This window comes from Lycium barbarum, chromosome 11 (genome assembly GCF_019175385.1).
Source record: "Lycium barbarum isolate Lr01 chromosome 11, ASM1917538v2, whole genome shotgun sequence".
Lineage (NCBI taxonomy): Eukaryota > Viridiplantae > Streptophyta > Magnoliopsida > Solanales > Solanaceae > Lycium > Lycium barbarum.
This window is the reverse complement of record NC_083347.1, coordinates 20,433,837-20,454,043: the sequence shown is the minus strand read 5'-3', so window position 1 is coordinate 20,454,043 and position 20,207 is coordinate 20,433,837. Positions and strand designations below refer to the sequence as shown.

General features: G+C 35.8%; 1 protein-coding gene across 1 annotated transcript; it reads left to right on the top strand.

The window, feature by feature from the left end:
• The first annotated feature begins 519 nt into the window (after positions 1-519).
• LOC132616579 (cyprosin-like) lies at positions 520-8,567 on the top strand. Its single transcript, XM_060331083.1, has 14 exons — positions 520-682; positions 2,710-3,074; positions 3,166-3,226; positions 3,988-4,082; positions 4,152-4,264; positions 4,467-4,635; positions 4,724-4,763; positions 4,875-4,939; positions 5,922-6,035; positions 6,460-6,524; positions 6,775-6,928; positions 7,011-7,130; positions 7,473-7,561; positions 8,341-8,567. The coding sequence occupies exons 2-14, from the start codon at positions 2,718-2,720 to the stop codon at positions 8,423-8,425; spliced, it is 1,527 nt and encodes a 508-aa protein (XP_060187066.1). The 5' UTR covers positions 520-682; positions 2,710-2,717; the 3' UTR covers positions 8,426-8,567.
• Positions 8,568-20,207: the final 11,640 nt, after the last annotated feature.

Sequence of the window (20,207 nt, the reverse complement as noted above, 5' to 3'; positions counted from 1 at the left end):
TGTTCAAGTGAAAGAACCGGATGACCATAAGTGTCTATCAATGTGTTTGGCCAAAATATTATTAACAAGTACTATTTTTTTATGCACAAAAAATTACAAAGAAATTAAACATTAGCTTAGATAGAACGTAGGCTAATACCTCTACTAAGAACATCCGTGGTGTTAAACAACCATTGACCCTATAATTAGGGAATAAAATTACTACCCGACAAAAAAACAGGAATAAGTTGAGAAAGGGAATAAATTGCAGAATATGACATACTTGGAGGTTCAATTTCAAGTACGATATATAACTTTGTATATCTACAAGAATACATAAAGTACAATAATAGAAGGTAGGCCAATACAATTATTAGTGAGACTTGAAAATCTGGTGGAAGGTTCCTTCTCACTTTCCTCCTGATTTTTCTTTTTCAAAAACAAGAAAAAAACAATTTTGACAAAATAATATTCTGATATTATTTGAAAGATAGGGAAGATAAGATCCCATTAATTTATTACATCAATAAATGACGTGTAGATATTTATATTAATTTATTATATGGGACCTTGGGGAAAGTGTAGTAACCCAACTGGTTAAGTTAAAGCTCTATATAAGTTGACTTTCCTTTCTTGCTTTCACTCATTTTAGGTTTCTCCTAAAAAAAAAAAAAAAAGACCTAACTTTCTTCCAATTTCTCTGGTAAGCTTCATTAATCATCTTATTAATCTCTTTTATTTATTGTTGAACAAATTATGAACATGATCATGTTTCCCTTTTGCTGTTTTTGAAGTGTTATAGTTCAAGATTTCAGCTTTGATCACTTTCTTGATATTGTTTGTAATTTGTACTTTTCAATTTGGGCATCTTTTACTTTCTATTCTAAGTTCTGGGAAAGTTTGTATGAGCAAAGGAATGTTATGTTGATACTGTGTTGACCTTTCCTCTTTGATTATCTCAATCGCTAGTATTGATCTATTTTAGGTAAAAAGGTCATGTTTTTTTGTTGACCCAAGTGAGGTGATAGTGTAAATTCAATTTTTGTGGGTAATCTGAAATTTTTGGCTTCTGTAATGCCTTGTACTTATGCATTGTGTATAATATATTGATATTGAACAAAGTGAGTTTCCCTTTTGGTGTTTTCAAGTTTTTATAGTACAAGATTTTAGCTTTGATCACTTTATTGATATTGTTTGTAATTTGTGCTCTACTATTTGTTGGGAATCTTTAATTTCTTTGCTATGTTATGGGAAAATTTGTATGAGCAGATGAATGTTGCTATTGGGTTGACCTTTCCTTTTTGATTATCTCAATCCCTAATATTGATCTATTTTAGGTAAAAAGGATAAAGATCCTGTTACTTGGTTGACCCAAGTGAGGTGATAGTATAAAGATTCAATTTTTGTGGGTAATCTGAAATTTTTGGCTTCTGTAATGCCTTGTACTTCTGCATTGTGTATAATATATTGATATTGAACAAAGTTATGAACATGATCGAGTTTCCCTTTTGGTGTTTTGAAGTTTTGTAGGTCAAGATTTCAGCTTTAATCACTTTCTTGATATTGTTTGTAATTTGTACTCTTTCCAATTTGTTGGGATTCTTTACTTTTCTCTGTTAAGTTCTGGGAATATTTGTATGAGCAGATGAATGTTGACACTGGGTTGACCTTTCCTTTTTGATTATTTCCATCAAAAGGATTAAAGATCATGTTTTTTGGTTGACCCAAGTGAGGTGATAGTATAAAGATTCAATTTTTGTGGGTAATCTGATGGTATAAAGATTCAATTTTTTGTGGGTAATCTGAAATTTTGACTTCTGTAATGACTTGTATTTCTGCATTGTGTATAATGTATTGATGTGGGTAGGATGATTTTGTGTTTAATATATTGAACATTTGGGACTTCGTCTCTAAGAACAATGCTTGCTGATTGAAATGAGATACTTATGTTTCTGCTACCTTTTCTTTGAACCCTAGAAGAAATCTATTTTTGTAAATATTTGTGTCATTACGGATTAACTTTTTTTTTTAAAAAAAAAAGAAAAAGAAAATCCCGTTTTGCTTCTTTAACACACTAAGTTTATGTTCTATTATGCCCACTGAGAGCTTCAATTCTGTCTAACAAAGTTTTGATATCTCTGTGCCATATGCCCCCTCCTTGGTAGGGTTCTTCAGGTGGGCGGTAGCATATATATCACTACTTCTTTATCAAATTTATCGTTACTGTTGTTTCTTTTACTTCGCTTACCTTTACTACTTTTGCTGTCCGATACTTTTCTTTCCTTCGATATTTTCACCATAACTTTTTTACTCATGTATTTTTCAAACCGAACTTTGTACTTGTGTATTTTTCAAACCGGTTTTGAAAAACGCTTTAGTTGAGTCGAGTGTCTATCGGAAACAGCATCTCTACCCCACAAAGGTAGGAGTAAGGTCTCCGTACACCCCCATCCTCCCTTGACCCCACTTGTGGGATCACACTGGGTTTGTTGTTGTATAGTCTGCCAGATTTTGAGGAATTCGTGTCATGTGTTGCTATAATTTTTATGTTTTCAACTTTATATTAAAATGCTCTAACCTAAGCTTGTTCTGCAAAAATCAAACATGTAAAGAGAGAACACTATTTTAAGTTAATGTCTTGTAATGCTAACTAAGTTTTAGATCCGTAAATGACAAAGGAGAGTGTGTACCAGTGGAAGAGTAATTGACCTGTTGTCATGTGTTATGCAGTTCTAAACATGGGTACTAGATATGGAGCCTGTTTAACTGCCCTGTGCTTGTTGCTTCTTTTATCCCCTGTGGTGTTTTCGGTATCAAATGATGGACTGATCAGAGTTGGAATTAAGAAGAGGAAGTTGGATCAGACTAACCAGGTTTTTGGGGGCATTGATTCTAACGGATTGCATTCTGCACGAAATTATCGTCTTGGTGGAAATATAGGTGATTCAGACACTGATATTGTTTCACTAAAGAACTACTTGGATGCTCAGTACTTTGGTGAGATTTGCGTTGGCTCACCACCCCAAAAGTTCACTGTGATCTTTGATACTGGAAGTTCTAATCTTTGGGTGCCCTCCGCAAGATGTTATTTTTCAGTGAGTAGCTATATACTGTTGTTATTACTGATGCAAATGCATGTTGCCATGTCTTGATGAAGAAACCTTATGTTTATTTAATCTGGTGCAGCTTGCTTGCTATCTCCACCCGAAGTACAAGTCAACTCGTTCCAGTACCTACAAAAGGAATGGTAATAGATGCTACTCATGTTTCTAGTCTGTTTCACATTCTCTTTACTTCAATTAGAGTCCAGCCTGTGATTTTTGTTTATTTGTTGGATTATATGTGCTTTTTTGTTGATTGAGTGTGTGACATACTGATAGCATCAAGTCATAGTTTATTTTGTTAAATGGCCTGATGAACAACTACTCCATCAGGATGAGGTTGCAATAAAATAATTTCACTTGGAAATAATTGGAATTTTAATGCCAAAGAACAAATAAAGACAAAATGGATTACTGTAGATGGACATCTTTATAGCATGTTCAGATAATTGATGTACATATTCTTTATTCATAATTAAGTGCATACGTAGCATGCCGAAGTTATTAGGAGGAGAGGATTTATCTTAAATGCTGCATTTTTTGCATTGCTCTGACACTAACACAGTTAGTCTGTTCCACCCTATCTTGAAAAAAAATGAAAGGAGCTTGACAGTCACAATGTACCATGAAAGTTGATGATTATGTGCCTTTCACGTCTCCAGTGGTGAACATGTCCTCATTTGTGGTAATCTGTGCCAAATGATGAAAAACCATTGAATATTGCAAGAAAATCAGATGCTTTCCATGTGGCATGTCCTAATATGTTTAAAGATAGAATATTGATGTTATATAGGCTGAAGATAGTCTATTAGGACAAATCTTTGGGATAGTTGGCTATCTGTTCTTGTGAAGTTTCCTGCACATGAAAGTAGTTTGCAAATTATCAATTAATTCATTCTTGATGCAGGGACATCTGCTGCAATCCGCTATGGAACTGGATCTATTTCTGGATATTTTAGCAATGACCATGTCAAAGTTGGCGATCTTGTTGTCAAAGAACAGGTAACTATTGAATTGAAGTGTTTTGGATCGACTCTGTGAGTTTCTTTCTTAAGTTTCGTTTTGGAACAGGACTTTATCGAGGCAACTCGAGAACCAGGCATCACCTTTTTGGCAGCCAAGTTTGATGGTATTCTTGGACTTGGATTTCAAGAGATATCTGTAGGAAAATCTGTCCCTATCTGGTATGCTATCCGTCTATTATCTATTTTTTTGTTGTTTCAGGGTGATTTTTATGGGGTTTCAATTTTAGATTTGCTAGATTTTCTTATTTTTTTTCTCTGATTTCATGGTTGTTTTCCATTTAATTCTTTGGATCTGTTATGTCCTCCTAAATTCTTTTATTGTTTGAATCGCTAAGTCTTGAGACATCCATAATACTCTTAGGTACAATATGGTAAATCAAGGCCTTGTTAAAAAACAGGTTTTCTCATTCTGGTTCAATCGGAATGCCGAAGAGGAAGAAGGGGGTGAACTTGTTTTCGGTGGAGTTGATCCCAACCATTTCAAGGGTAAACATACATATGTTCCTGTAACTCACAAAGGCTACTGGCAGGTGGATTTTCTATTCATCTTCTAAAAATGAATCTTCATCTATGCTGTATACTTTTGTTTGGACTGATTAATGTATGTCCTATTCTCAGTTTGATATGGGTGACGTGCTTGTCGGTGGTGAAACAACTGGTATTTTTTTAATATATTGTTTGGATGTTGCCTGTGAAAATTAATGATTCTGAATTTTCAAGTTAATTTTCTTCATGTAGTCTGTGAAGCTAATTTTCTGGTTTTTTCCAGGATTTTGTTCTGGTGGTTGTTCAGCAATTGCAGACTCTGGAACATCCTTATTGGCAGGACCAACAGTATGTATCTTGCTTGACGAAAATACGATCAATAAGAATCATAACCACAACTATATATATTTGGTCTTCACATTAAATATTGAGCAGATAACATGCACCTCTAACTGAACTGCAGCATTTTTTCGATAAGCAAACTGCAGCACTTTTAGTTCTTGTTTTCTTCTTTTAAAATCTGAACTAGCAAATTCTGCCTAAATTTTCTGATTGCTTCTACTAGGAGCGCCAATGCTTAGTAATATTTCCTCAAGTTTCTTTTGGACTTGCCCAAAGCCGGTCCAACCAGTAATGGAGTTGAACATTACAATTTAAGGCATGGTTTTTTACATTAATCCTAGAAATCCCGATTGATATTGACTGTTGTGTTCTAAGAGTTTAAAAGGGTGTATTCTCACATCATTCAGGACATGTCCTCCCCCCCCCCCCGATTGCAAAGAACAAAAAGACGATTGAATTCTACTTACCTCTGCATTACCATCTGTTGAACATTTGCGTTGTATCTGCTTCGAAGTACTTTTCTGTTCCTTTCACTTTCTTTTCTCTTCTCTCCTTTCTTTGAGCTGAGGGTCTTTCGGAAACAGCCTCTCTGCCCCACAAAGGCAGAGGTAAGGTCTGCGTACATCCGCCCCCCCCCCCCCCCCCAACCACCTGTGGGATCACACTGGGTATGTTATTGAATGAAATCTAAGTTACTTTGTCTTTCCACAAGCTCTTCTTCACCGGATGAAGGTTTTCAGAGCTTAGGGGATTTGTGACCTGATCACGTACATTTTAAGTTTTTGGGCATTTATGTAGAACTCGTTATTCATAACCATGGAATAGGTGTTTTCGGGCCATGTGATTTCTTACCTCAGCTGCTACTCCGTGATGTTCAGTTTGAATCATTGAGTTCTTGATGCATGTTTGTTTCTTGCTTATGTGTAATTAGTTTTCTGTTTGAACATGCATCAGAATGAACAAATTTTCTTCTTTCATACTTTTTCAGACCATTATTACTCAAATTAATCATGCAATTGGAGCGTCAGGAGTTGTCAGCCAGGAGTGCAAGTCAGTAGTTAGTGAATATGGAAAAACTATACTGGCTCTACTAGAATCAAAGGTATGGCATCTGCTAGGTATCTGTTCTATAATTATTCTAGAAAAATGTATTTGCATCCAAGCAGTGGTATACACAGGATTTTGTACAAATAGTGTCAGCCTATTGCCACTGCATTGGTTTGTCCAAGGGTTTGGGTCTGGGAATGTGAGGGTTTTAACGCTACTTACTGTCTCAAACTGCTATTTTACTTTGCATTATTTTCAAGCTTTGTTGAGTTATTGCATATCCCCACGCGTGCACACACGCACGCGCACACACCCACATATTTAAGATTATGGATGACACCTCGTACTACAAGGTGTCCCCGCCGCTGCATCGAGTGTCTTCACCAACACCGAACTGTGTCGAGTTACTAATTTTTTGAGCGGCTTACTGCATTGACATTAGAATCTGAGTTCTGGTTTTTCCCGCCTATGCTTTACAGGCAGCGCCTCAACAGATCTGCTCCCAAATTGGTTTATGCTCTACGGATGGTAGACAAGACGTTAGGTGAGGTTAAATATATCTGCATATTCAACATTTTGCATTTGAAATGACCAAATATACAGATGCCATAATACTGGTTTCTCATCAGTTTTATCACCATCTTTCTCTAGTTATTACTATTAGAGAAATACTAAGCAATTTATTGTCACTTGATTGCTGCAGGTTCTACTAGCTGTTTATTTCAACACATTTGTCGTTGACTTTATTCAGCTGTATGTCTGGGCCAATTATTAATGTTTAATTCTATATGCAGCATGATTATTGAGAGTGTGGTGGACAAACACAATGGGGCTTCGAATGGTGTGCATGACGAGATGTGCAGGGTTTGTGAGATGGCTGTGGTATGGATGCAAACCCAAATTAAAAAAAACCAAACTGCAGATAGAATCTTTGATTATATTGACAAGGTGAGGTGGATTTTATACATTATGCAAAGTGAATGTTGGTTAATTAGGATCTCTAAGGCTAATGGTCAAATTCCAACTGCAGCTTTGCGACCGAATCCCCAGTCCAATGGGAGAATCTGCAGTTGACTGCAACAGCCTTGCTTCCATGCCTAATGTTTCCTTTACCGTTGGTAATAAAGCATTTGAGCTGACACCTCAACAGGTAATTCTTTTGTCTGATCTACTGATGTGCTTTATCTCACTTTAGGTATTGCTTCGGAGCACACGTGTCCGATAGACACAATCAATATTAAGCCAATTCTCTTCAAGAAAAATGGGCATCCTTAGACTTCCCTGTTTTGTCTATCTTTGAATGAATTGATGCTTTTTGGAGATTGACTTAACACAAGGATGAAGGCTTTTTACTGTTTTTGCTTTTCCAAAAGTAGGTCCTAAAATAGAAGTCTTTGAAAAACCATATAGCATGACCTAATGGCATTGGTGAAACGTAAATATGCAGATGTGTATTGTACTTGACGTTTGTTTGTTGGTTGTCACTGAACAGTATGTCCTTAAAGTTGGTGAGGGTCCTGTTGCACAGTGCATTAGTGGATTTACAGCATTGGATGTGCCTCCTCCTCGTGGACCCCTTTGGTATGCCTCTCCACCATTTGTTTTGCACTCTCACTACTCACTAGAATGGTTAATTGATGCCACAATAAGAAGCTTCTATGAATCACCTCATCGAAAATTAGTAACAATTTAACTTAAACCTCCCATAGTATCCTTAATGACAAGCTTATTTACCCACACAAATGTTTTGACTATATAATGCTGCAAGTTTCAAATGTCTCATAACCACACATATTACGGTATGTTTAATATCATAAGTTTTAAAAGTCTTAACTCTTTCTTAAACGCCATTGCCAGTGAAATAGATTCACATAAATTAAAACAGAGGTATTTGTTATTATAAGTACCTCAATGTAAAGTATTTGTACTTCTTATACTCACCATGCATTTATTAAACTTCTTACTCTAGAGGTAGTACATGCATTAGTACTCTTCTTTCAAGTTGCTGCTCTGCAAAGTCTTTTTAAACTATTCAATGTTGAGCTTCTAAATAATATTCAGACATGAAACTGGGTAAGAGTTGTGGACAACAATGTTTCAGAAGGTAAAAGTGGGACTCGCCTTATGAAGAGGCAGCCCTCGAGGGCAATCCATGCACACTTTACACCTTGTATTGTTTGTATATATGCAAATTTGATTATAATTTTTACGTTGTTTTTCTATAATTAAGAACTGGGCTACACTCACATTGTTGAGTAATTTTTTTTTTATTATTTATGTATACTGGTTCATTTGACTTTGATACATCTGTTAAGACTAATATTTTGATTAATTAGCTCGTTGGGTAACATGTGTTACAGGATCTTGGGAGATGTTTTCATGGGTCGCTATCACACAGTGTTTGACTATGAGAAAATGAGAGTTGGTTTTGCGGAAGCAGCTTAAACGCCTCTGTTTCTTTGTGTTGATCCTTTAAGTATCACGTTGGTCTTTTTAAACGAGAAATTGTTTCCCTTTAAAATGTCGGTACTTGTAAATAAATAACTGATGCTTGAATCTTATTACTGGATTTTACAGAAACTCTTAACAGCTGTTGTGTGATGACAGATTAATTGCCCGTCTTTAGTAATTTCTGGTTAATTTGAAATACTAATCATGCAACATTTTGGTATATGCCGGAGGAAAATTATCTCGTGAAAAAGGATGTTTTTGGTATCACGTTAAGTGCTCTGTTAGATTGATGAAATTATTTCTGTGTATGTCCACTTTAAATCGATGAAGGTGCTTTCGTGGAATAAATAGCACCAAAATTGGGAAGGCTACAATTATCTTCGATTTTGCCACGTTGATAATTGTTTCAACAAACATGTATTATATGATTGTCGACATTTAATACTTTAGAAGTGAAAACTATCATCAAAACACTTCTATGACTTCTATTCATATGCTGCTACTATAATTTATCAACGTTAAACCCAGTCAAACACAAACAAGCAGTCTAGGAAATAGTATTAGTGTTCTACAACCTTATATCTTTCATTAAAAACATTTTACATTATTAAAAAATCATGTTAGCTGCTCCGATCCATACGTTATTCATGAAAAATTGTAGCTTGTGGAGTAGACAAAAAATACCTTTTATTGTTGAGATGTACGCAAGATATTTTGCGTTGTACATGTATGTGTCCTCTTCACGTCAGTGTTGAATTATGATTTGTTATTCTATTCGTGTGTTGAGAGTAGCTGTTTTTCATCAAATGGTGATGAGCAAAGTACTACTCCCTCTGTCCCTATGTCGCACCGTTTGTAATTTCGAGATTTAAACTTCTAAACTTTAACAGTGTATTCGGATATAGAAGCTTTATTTTTTTTGAAATAAAATTTATATGTATGAAAACTATGTACAAAGTACTATAATCACAATAATTACAACTTAAAATATTTAAAAGGCATATAAAGAAATTCCGGTTAAAGATGATTCTCGAAATTCCAAATGTGACACATAAATTGAGACAGAGGGAGTATAATAATAATATTTTTCCAGCTGGATGAAAACAAATCATGTTCAAATCAGCACAATTGGAACTGATCTGTGAAAAACAAAAAGAAAAAATGATATAGTGGACAAATAAACTAGAGTTTAGTAATTTACAATTAGGTTCTCCTCGCTTAGTTCATACAGATCGTGTTTCCCAACATGGAAATAGTGTACCAACAAAAGAAATTTGGAGTCTGTCAGACAGACAAGGAACCGGGGGCTGAGAGCGATCATCTACTGCGCCCTTTGAGGCTATTGATAACGCTCTGGGTCACCTGGCCATAGCTCATCCACCAGCCTGTCTCCTTAGAAACCAGTTGCACTCCTCTGTGACTTGAACATTGCAATCTATTTTCATGATTTTATTTCTTTCGTTATCCTAATTGTACCAGTGAATGTTCTTTTCTATTTTAATCAATAGAATAAAGCACAAATTCAGTGGAAGATTTGCTGCAAAGGAAAACACCGAATCATCTACTTTACAAAGAGATGAGTCAAGTCTTTGCATGCAACTGAGTTCATTAGTCAGCAGTAATCCAAATACTTCTACCTCGATTTCAAAATGAACATCAGGTTTGAAACAAAAACTGCACAACGTGTTATAAATGAGCACTCTGTGAATAGATCAAACTAGTATATATAGTAAATAGTAGAGTGGATGTGTTTTATAGCAGAGTGGATGTGTTTTACCTCACGGCTAGCTTTGTGGAGTGATGCAAGAGCCTCTTTTGCTCTTGCTCTGCCTCTTTCTTAGTGCGTAGAGCTGATTTCATATCGAGAACCATGGAAAGTGACTCTCGCTGTGAATTGCGGTTCATGATCCGAACCCATCTTAACCGTGCTATAAACTGGGTTCTCTTTTCCAGATTTTTATGCGTACTCATGAAGTTGCTTCTTATACATTCTCGCTCTATTTCAAACCAACTTCTCACACCAATTAGTACTACTCTCAATTAGATGTTCCAGATTTCAATAAAGCTTCAATAACACATTATGAGAATGCATAGACAAAGGTTCTTGAAAAAACACATAAACATGAGAAATCTATATGGCAACTTCACACACTTATAAATACTACTAGTTTTCGACCACGTGCGTTGGACATGTACCTCATATGGTACACATCAATTGTCACAAGATGTGTATAATAACTTCCACAGGTGGTTTCATGTGAAATGGAATAAAAATAAACAAGAAAATTACAGGTAAATAGCCTAACAAAGATGCTTTATTGACTACAAATGTACAAATTACATAACGTTGAGTTAAACAAGAAGCTTCAAAATACCTCTATTATTTTACTCTTGATTTAAAACCTGCCTCGATAATAGTGTTTTTAATGTAAAGTTTAACTCTTCAGATTTTAATAGTAATTAGTCTCTGGACACGTGCTTTGCACGTGCACCCCATATGAATTGTCACAAAATATTGCAAAAATAAACGGATTGAAATTATTTTATTATGAAATTATAGTGCGATGTATGTGTCTACGATTTACTAAATAGCTAAAGAAAATTAGACATTAGTGCTCTTGTTTCATAAATATAACGATTATAGTATGAAAAATTGAATAAACAATCTTATAACAGAAAAAAGAAGGCTAAAGTCATAAATTGATCCTTAAACTATACCCCAAAAGTCATTTTCACACTTAAACTATCTTGGCGATCCATTACACACCTAATATATGAAAAAGTGATATTTTTTACTCCCTGATACAATATGACCAGTTGCACTAGGGGAGAGTGTGCACACTCTCTCCCCACGTGAGTGCCATGTCAAAAAATCCTCTAATTTTTGATTTTATATTTTTTTCCTTTCCCCTCCTCCCCCTCTTCTTCATCCCTACTCCCTTTCTTATTGCATAACCACCATTGTTTCCAATGAGCTTTAATATTTTCCGGTGAACTTCAATATTTTCCGGTTAGCTTTCATTTTTTCCGATCTTCTTCATTTTCCGGTCACCAAATTTTCATCTAATCTACCTATAAAATAATAGTGAGCTTCAATATTTTCCGATGAGCTTCAATATTTTCCGGTGAGCTTCCATTTTTTCCGATCTTCTTCATTTCCGGTCACCAAATTTGCATCTAATCTATCTATAAAATAAAGTGGGAAATATTGAAGAAATTTGCATCAAATGGGAAATTTTCCGGTCATGAACTGCCCATTCAAATTGCACAAACTGCCCTTCAAATGGCAGTGAAGAAATTGCACGCACTGCCCTTCAATGGCAACAATGAAGAAATTGCATGAATTGCCCTTTGGGGGTTGGTGGGAAGGTGGAGGAGAAAGGGGTGGGTGGGGTTGGGGGTGGCGGGAATGTGGAGGAGAAGGGGAGGGGTTGGGGGATGGTAATAAAGAAGAAGCAGTTGCAAAAAAAAAAAAAAAAAATTATAATAATTTTTTTTAAAAAAAAATTGACCTCACTCTCTTATTATTTAAATATAAATTTTATTTATGCCACATCAGCTCTGGAGGGGTAAAAAATATCACTTTTAAATATATTAGGTATGTAATGGGTCGCCAGGATAGTTTAAGTGTGAAAATGACTTTTGGGGTATAATTTAAGGGTCAATTTATGACTTTACATATAAAAGCTTTATTAACATAAGATGAAAAAAAAAATTGCCGAAAGATTTTTGAATATGATAAAGGGAGAGCAATTGTAACAAACCTCTAAATAGAAGGTCAAAGAACACTTCAGTGCAATGAAATTCTAAGCTTTTGGTTTTGTCCCTATATTTTCAAAAAGTGGGTTGATTCAATTTTCACAAAATCAAAAATATTTTCGAGGGTTGATTCAATTTTCACAAAATCAAAAATATTTTCGACAGCATAATGATGATGAACAGTATGTAGAATTTACTTGATAAAGTACTGATACCTTGAGCTGATTAATAAGTAGGGAGTTTTGAAGAAGTGTAAACACCAATTCCCTACTTGGGATTAATAGTAAGTTTCCCCAAGTAGTAATCTGAAACTATAAAAGGAACCCAAAACTTGAAGGAAAAGCACACCAAAAGCATAAAATTGTATAAAGTCAATGAATAGACAAATCTGAACGGATTGACCATAATGTATGAATAGACAAATCTGAACGGATTGATCATAATGTACCTGTGTGTTGCAGAGTAACACATCAAGCACGAGAATCAATAATTTTTTTTTTGCAGAAAATAACTTTTTTAACAGAACCAAGAAAAATATGATACAGTAATATCACTTTGATAGAGTGAATTGTGAAGTTAAGAATATAAGAAGACTGCAAAATTATAATTACTAATTTACTATCATGATAGATTAAAGGATTAAACTGAAGTGAGAAAACTGAAACAGTTCTAAGTAATAATACTAACTACTAATAGAAACATGAAAAGTTAAGTATGAAAACGCAGATATGAGAGTATATAATTTAAAGTTAGCATACATGTATAAGAATCTAAAGAGATTTTCTGGAATTTATAAAAAAAATTAAATGCACGTATGAATGCATGACTTGTAGATCTTCTAAGACAAAGAACCTGATGCATGAACTGTGAAAAATTAAAACTTCTAATTCAACATTTATATAATTAAAAAATTAACCATCCGTCCCAAAAAGATTGTTTTCCTTTCCTTTTTATTCTGTCCCAAAAAGATTGGCATCTTTCTATATTTAGAAACAATTTAATTTTATGAGATGATTTACAACCACACAAATATCTAAGAATTGTTTTGCACCACACATGTCAAAAATCTTCCTTTATTTCTTAAACTCTTTGCCAAGTCAAACTAAGACAATCTTTTTGGAACGGACGGAGTACTATTTAATTAGATATTTATTTAAATTTGATTTAGTATAGGGGCAAAATGGTAGTCCTTTTATAATTTCAGAATACTACTTGGGGAGACTTACTAATATTTAATCCTCTTATAATTTCAGAATACTACTTGGGTTCTTCAAAAAATGCATTGATTCTTATGCTTGATGTGCTACTCTGCAACACACATGTACATTATGGTCAATGCGATCAGATTTGTCTATTCATTGACTTTAAATTAATTTTATGCTTTTGGTGTGCTTTTTCTAGGTATCTACACTTCTTCAAAACTTACTACTTATTAATCAGCTCAAGGTATCAGTACTTTATCAAGTAAACTCTACATAATGTTCATTATCATCATGCTCTCGAAAATATTTTTGATTTTATAAAAATTGAATCAACCTACTTTTTGGAAATACAGGGACAAAACCAAAAGCTTAGAATTTCATTGCACTGAAGTGTTCTTTGACCTTCTATTTAGAGGTTTGTTACTATTTCTCTCCCTTTATCACACTCAGAAAGCTTTCTGCACTTTTTTATCATTTTATGTTATTAAAGCTTTTATATGCAAAGTTATTTTGTGATGCTAATTTTATCTTCTTTTTTCTGTTATAAGATTGTTTATTCAATTTTCGATACTATAATCGTTATATTTATGAAACAAGAGCATTGATGTCTAATTTTCTTTAGATATTTAGTAAATTAGACACATACATCGCACTATAATTTCACAAAAAAATAATTTCAATTTGTTTATTTTTGCAACATTTTGTGACAATTCATATGGGATGCACGTGAAAAGTACGTGTCCAGAGACTAGTTACTATTAAAATCTGAAGAGTTAAACTTTGCATTAAAAACACTATTATCGAGGCAGGTTTTAAATCAAGAGTAAAATAATATAGGTATTTTGAAGCTTCTTGTTTAACTCAACGTTATGTAATTTATACATTTGTAGTCAATAAAGCATCTTTGTTAGGCTATTTGCCTGTAATTTTCTTGTTATTTTTATTCCATTTCACATGAAACCACATGTGGAAGTTATTATACACATCTTGTGACAATTGATGTGTACCATGAGGTAGACGTGAAACGCACGTGGTCGAAAACTAGTAGTATATATTTATAAGTGTGTGAAGTTGCCACGTAGATTTCTCATGTTTATGTGTTTTTTCAAGAACCTTTGTCTATGCATTCTCATAATGTGTTTTTCAAGCTTTATTGAAATCTGGAGCATCTAATTGAGAATAGTACTAGTCGGTGTGAGAAGTTGGTTTGAAATAGAGCGAGGATGTATAAGAAGCAACTTCATGAGTACGCATAAAAATCTGGAAAAGAGAACCCAGTTTATAGCACGGTTAAGATGGGTTCGGATCATGAACCGCAGTTCACAGCGAGAGTCACTTTCGATGGCTCTCGATATGAATTCAGATCAGCTCTACGCACTAAGAAAGAGGCAGAGCAAGAAGTTGCAAAAGAGGCTCTTGCATCACTCCACAAAGTTAGCCGTGAGGTAAAACACATCCACTCTGCTATTTACCATATATACTAGTTTGATCTATTCATAGAGTGCTCATTTATAACACGTCATGCAGTTTTTGTTTCAAACCTGATGTTTATCTTGAAATCGAGGTAGAAGTATTTAGATGACTGCTGACTAATGAACTCAGTTGCATGCAAAGACTTGACTCATCTCTTTGTAAAGTAGATGATTCAGTGTTTTTCTTTGCAACAAATCTTCCACTGAATTTGTGCTTTATTCTATTGATTAAAATAGAAAAGAACATTCACTAGTACAACTAGGATAACGAAAGAAATAAAATCATGAAAATAGATTGATGTTCAAGTCACAGAGGAGAGCAACAGGTTTCTAAGGAGACAGGCTGGTGGATGAGCTATGGCCAGGTGACCAGAGCATTATTAACAGCCTTGAAGGGCGCAATAGATGATCGCTCTCAGCCCCCCTTTATTTTGTGGTTGGGATGGTTCCTTGTACAGACTCCAAATCTCTTTTGTTGGTGCACTGTTGTCATGTTGGGAAACACGATATGTATGAACTAAGCGAGGAGAACCTAATTGTAAATTACTAAACTCTGGTTTATTTGTCCACTATATCGTTTTTTCTTTTTGTTTTTCACAGATCAGTTCCAATTGTGCTGATTTGGACATGATTTGTTTTCATCTAGCTGGAAAAATATTATTATTATACTCCCTCTGTCTCAATTTATGTGTCACGGTTGGAATTTCTAGAATCATCTTTAACCGAAATTTCTTTATATGCCTTTTAAATATTTTAAGTTGTTAATTATTATGATTATAGTACTTTTTACATAGTTAATTATTGTGATAATAGTACTTTTTACATAGTTTTTGTATATATAAATTTTATTTCAAAAAACATAAAGTTTCTATGTCTGAATACATTGTTAAAGTTTAGAAGTTTAAATATCGAAATTACAAATGGTGCGACATAGGGACAGAGGGAGTAGTATTTTGCTGATCACCATTTGATTAAAAAAAGATACTCTCAACACACGAATAGAATAACAAATCATAATTCAATACTGACGTGAAGAGGACACATACATGTACAACGCAAAATATCTTGCGTACATCTCAACAATAAAAGGTATTTTTTGTCTACTCCACAAGCTTCATTTTTTCATGAATAACGTATGGATCGGAGCAACTAACAAGATTTTTTAATAATGTAAATGTTTTTAATGAAATATATAAGTTTGTAGAACAATGGTACTATTTCCTAGACTACTTGTTTGTGTTTGATTGGGTTTAAGGGAGATAAATTATAGTAGCAGCATATGAATAGAAGTCATAGATGTGTTTTGATGAGAGTTTTCACTTTTTAAGTATTAAATGTCGACAATCATATAATACATGTTTGTTGAACAAAGATCAATGTAGCAAAATTGAAGATAATTGTAGCCTTTCCCCTTTTGGTGCTATCTATTCTAGGAAAGCACCTTCATCAATTTAAAGTTGACATACACTGAAATAATTTCATCAATCTATATATTGAATGTTGAGATAGCTGTAATACTTTCACCGAATTATATTGAAAATTAGATAATCACTCCCAAATCATCAAAGAAGCTCTCTAGTGCCTATATTCGTTAAAGTTCTAGGTTGGAATTCTGACCCTGACCAAATGATTCTATACTATATCTTGTTATATTGTAGAGTCGACCTATCCCAACATTCACTTGACTCCTATCCTGCCAGCAGTTTGCAGGAGATGATTACCATCAAAGAGGGCAATGCACATCATATAACTGTTACACCTCGGAAAAAATCCCCATGCATGTACAATGAATATAACAACAAAGGGGGTGAGTGTGTGGTGTTTTATTAGGTAAGGGGTGATGATTCATGAATTGTTGGAAATGGAAAAGTAGTAGAAATTCACGCAGCCCAGTGGTCGTAAATCAGTATACGGCCCGTAAAGTGATTTACGGACCGTAACTGCCATCGTCCTCCAGCTTGTCAAAATCTCAACTTTCTGTAAATTGTGAAAATGGTTAAATACGACATGGTGGACGGCCCGTAAACTGGTTTACGGACCGTAAACCTCAGTCGTAAATTGCCATGTTCCTCAACCAACTTCTCTATTTTGGGAAATGCTTAAATACGACCAGGGAGGACGGGCCGTAAACTGATTTACGGTCCGTAAAGTGTGGTTTACGACCACTGTTCATCCCGACAAATATTCATTAAAGACCAGATTTTGAACTATTAAAAAGGGACTTAAGCCTCATTTCGTGTCATTTTCATCCATACACCTCAAGAGACTTCTAGAACCCTCCAAACAATTCATCCACAAGACTCAAAGAGAATTAATGATCATCAACACTAAATTCTTGAAACCAAGTGCAAGAACACATCAAGGGATCATCTAAGTCAAGTAATTCCCAAGAAGGTGAAACTAGGGTTTTGTCCAAGTGAAGTATTGTAACTCAAGACTTGTTCAATCATCATCCAAGGTAAGTCTCATGATCAATTCATGTTGTTTGAGGCATTCGAAGGCTTAGACACTTAAAGTATATAAGGACATAGGAAATGAGTCTTGCATGGGTGAATAGTGTCATAATGGAATAGTGAATGGATAGGAGTATGGATGTTGATGTGTTATGATTATGAATACGTTTTAAATGACGTATAGACCATAGAATAGGGGCGGAGTAAGCAAAACTATGATGATGAGCTAAAACCATTAAATGTGGGGAAATTGGAAGGAAATGGTGGATTTTGATTAAGGTGTGTAAACGATGATTGTTGCTTGTGATATTATGAGTATTGTTGTAAATGTTTGGGAGTCGCAATAGGACGGGGAAAAGTAGTAGGAACAAAGGAAATGCCGCCTAATTTTCTCTAAGAATAACGATGCGTTCTTATGGTCAATTAACTAATGTTAATACGATTCTCTCATGAAGGTAACGACGTGACTTCGAAGGAAGACAAGTGACCGATAACGTAGCAAAACGACAAAGGTATGTGAAGCTTAACCCTTCTTTCTAAGGCATGATCCTACGGTATGGATTTCCTCCTTCTTTATGAACTCCCTATCTCCTAGAAGACTATAAGTCCTTGTTTATGAATAGCCATATGAAATGAGAGATATGCTATGAGTGTGTTAATGAATGGTAAGCTTGAGGCTAAGAGGCGCCGTAGTCTACGATATGATGTTCCTATGGAGCTAGTATACACTCACCTTATATGCTAATTCCTTAAAGGTGAGGCATAGCGTTCGTGATTGTTCCATAATGGACTCGGGGATTCACGACCTTACGTCACCCCGATAAAGTACAATTGTTCCTAAGTCCCATACACGCAATATGATGAACGTGATGATAGGAAGTATATGGATATGATGATAAGAAATATACCGAGTCTTGTCATGGCCGGGTATGGAAGACATGTAAGGGATGCTATCGAGTCACTACGTGGCCGAGTACAGATAGTGACTAGATGAGTATAAACATATACGATACTATGGGACGTATAGGCATGTGCTATGAGGAACGTAAGATGCTGTTGGTGGCCTTTAGGTACTTTCTTTATGTACGTTTGCTTAGGTGCATGTAAGTATGTATGCATTGCATCCCACTGATCAGTTGGGCAGATAATCGAGCCTACATGGCCGAGTACGCATACGATCGAGCCTATATGGCCGAGTACGCATATGATCGAGCCCGAGAGGGCCGAGTACGCACACTATCTAGCCTACAAGGCCGAGTACGCGTGATATCGGGCCCAGATGGCCGAGTACGTGACTGCGTTGCATTATGACTGTGTTTGATATGCATGAACAGATATTGTATTACGACGATGATATATGTGATATATTGACGTATATGCTATGACGATACGAGTACGACGAGTGGGTATATGTGGGATACGCGATAGGTATGACGTTAAGCGTAGGACAGGTGTGTAGGTAGGATGTATGATGTATGCAGGAAATACATTCGTTCTTAAGGGTGGCGCAGGTTTGCTCTCATCTTGTGACTTATGATTCTTGATTACGTTTATTTCACTCCTGCCTTACATACTCAGTACAATATTCGTACTGACGTCCGTTTTCTTTGGACGTTGTGTTCATGCCCACAGGTAGACAGAGAGGCGAGCTTGACCCAGATACATAGGAGCTGTCAGCTATTGAGAGCACTCCATTGTTCGGAGGTGCTTATGATTTCTCTTTTGGTATATATGTATATATATATTTTTGGGCATGACGGAGTCTTGTTCCGTCCATTGTATAGTATGTCAGTAGAGGCTCGTCGATGCGTAGTGTGGGTAGCATGGTCTCACATCTTCATGTATATGTGCACTCATTATTTTGATGTACTAAACCTTTCTATTTACAAAAGTATTCATGTCTCCATATAAATTATGATCTTTTCTATGTTTTAAGTATAAATGTGATAATAAGGCATTAATCGAGTAAGACGAGTAATAGAACGAGCGGTACTCGGCGGTTAGCTTCGGGTACCCGTCGTGGCCCCTAGCTGGGTTGTGAAAAAAGTGGTATCAGAGCAGTTCGTCCTAGGAAGTGTCTACGAGCCGTGTCTAGTTAAGTCTTGTTTATGGTGTGTTGCGCGCCACACTAATAAACAAGAGGCTACAGGACATTTAGGAAAATGACCATCTTTCTTCTTATGAGATCGTGCGATAGAGCCATGCTTAAGATTTTATCCTCCCCTAAAAGTGCGTTGTGATTTCAGAATGCCGCCGAAGGGAAAAGCTACAGCCGCCCAGAAGGGCAAAGCTACGACGAAGAGGCGGGCAGAAAGGGAGCCTCCGATGAATGTAGAGGAGGGCGAATCGCAGCATGAGGCCTTGCCTAGTATAGAAGAACAAGGAGGAGCTTCAACTCCAACTCCTCCGCCGGCTACCTCAGGTCAGCGAGTGGCCGAGGCTATCCACCTGTTGACACAATTAGTTGCCGCCCAGGCACAGCGGCAAAATGCGGGCCCGGGTAATCGTCCATCTAGTACGAGAGCCCGTGATTTCCTGACTTTAAATCCTCCGGAGTTCTTCGGGTCGAAGCCGGAAGAAGACCCACAAAGTTTCATTGATGAGATGTTGCGAACACTGGACATCATGCATGCCTCGGAGACTGAATCGGTAGAGTTAGCATCTTATAGACTTCGGGATGTGGCAGTCTTATGGTATAATAATTGGAGAGTATCAAGAGGAGAGAATGCGCTCCTCCAGTTTGGCGAGAATTTGTAGATGCCTTTATCCGTCACTACTTGCCGCCTGAGGTCCGCCGAGCTAGAGCGGATAGATTCTTGAATCTAAGGCAAGGAAACATGAGCGCCCGAGAGTATAGTCTCCAATTCAATTCATTGGCTAGATATGCCCC

What these genes read in the sequence shown, in the direction of transcription:
- LOC132616579 (XM_060331083.1), top strand. Translation starts at nt 2,718, where the DNA reads ATGGGTACTAGATATGGAGCCTGTTTAACTGCCCTGTGCTTGTTGCTT. An exon ending in GATGGTAGACAAGACGTTAG is followed by an intron (nt 6,525 to 6,774) that starts GTGAGGTTAAAT and finishes TTCTATATGCAG; the next exon opens with CATGATTATTGAGAGTGTGG. An exon ending in TTGAGCTGACACCTCAACAG is followed by an intron (nt 7,131 to 7,472) that starts GTAATTCTTTTG and finishes GTCACTGAACAG; the next exon opens with TATGTCCTTAAAGTTGGTGA.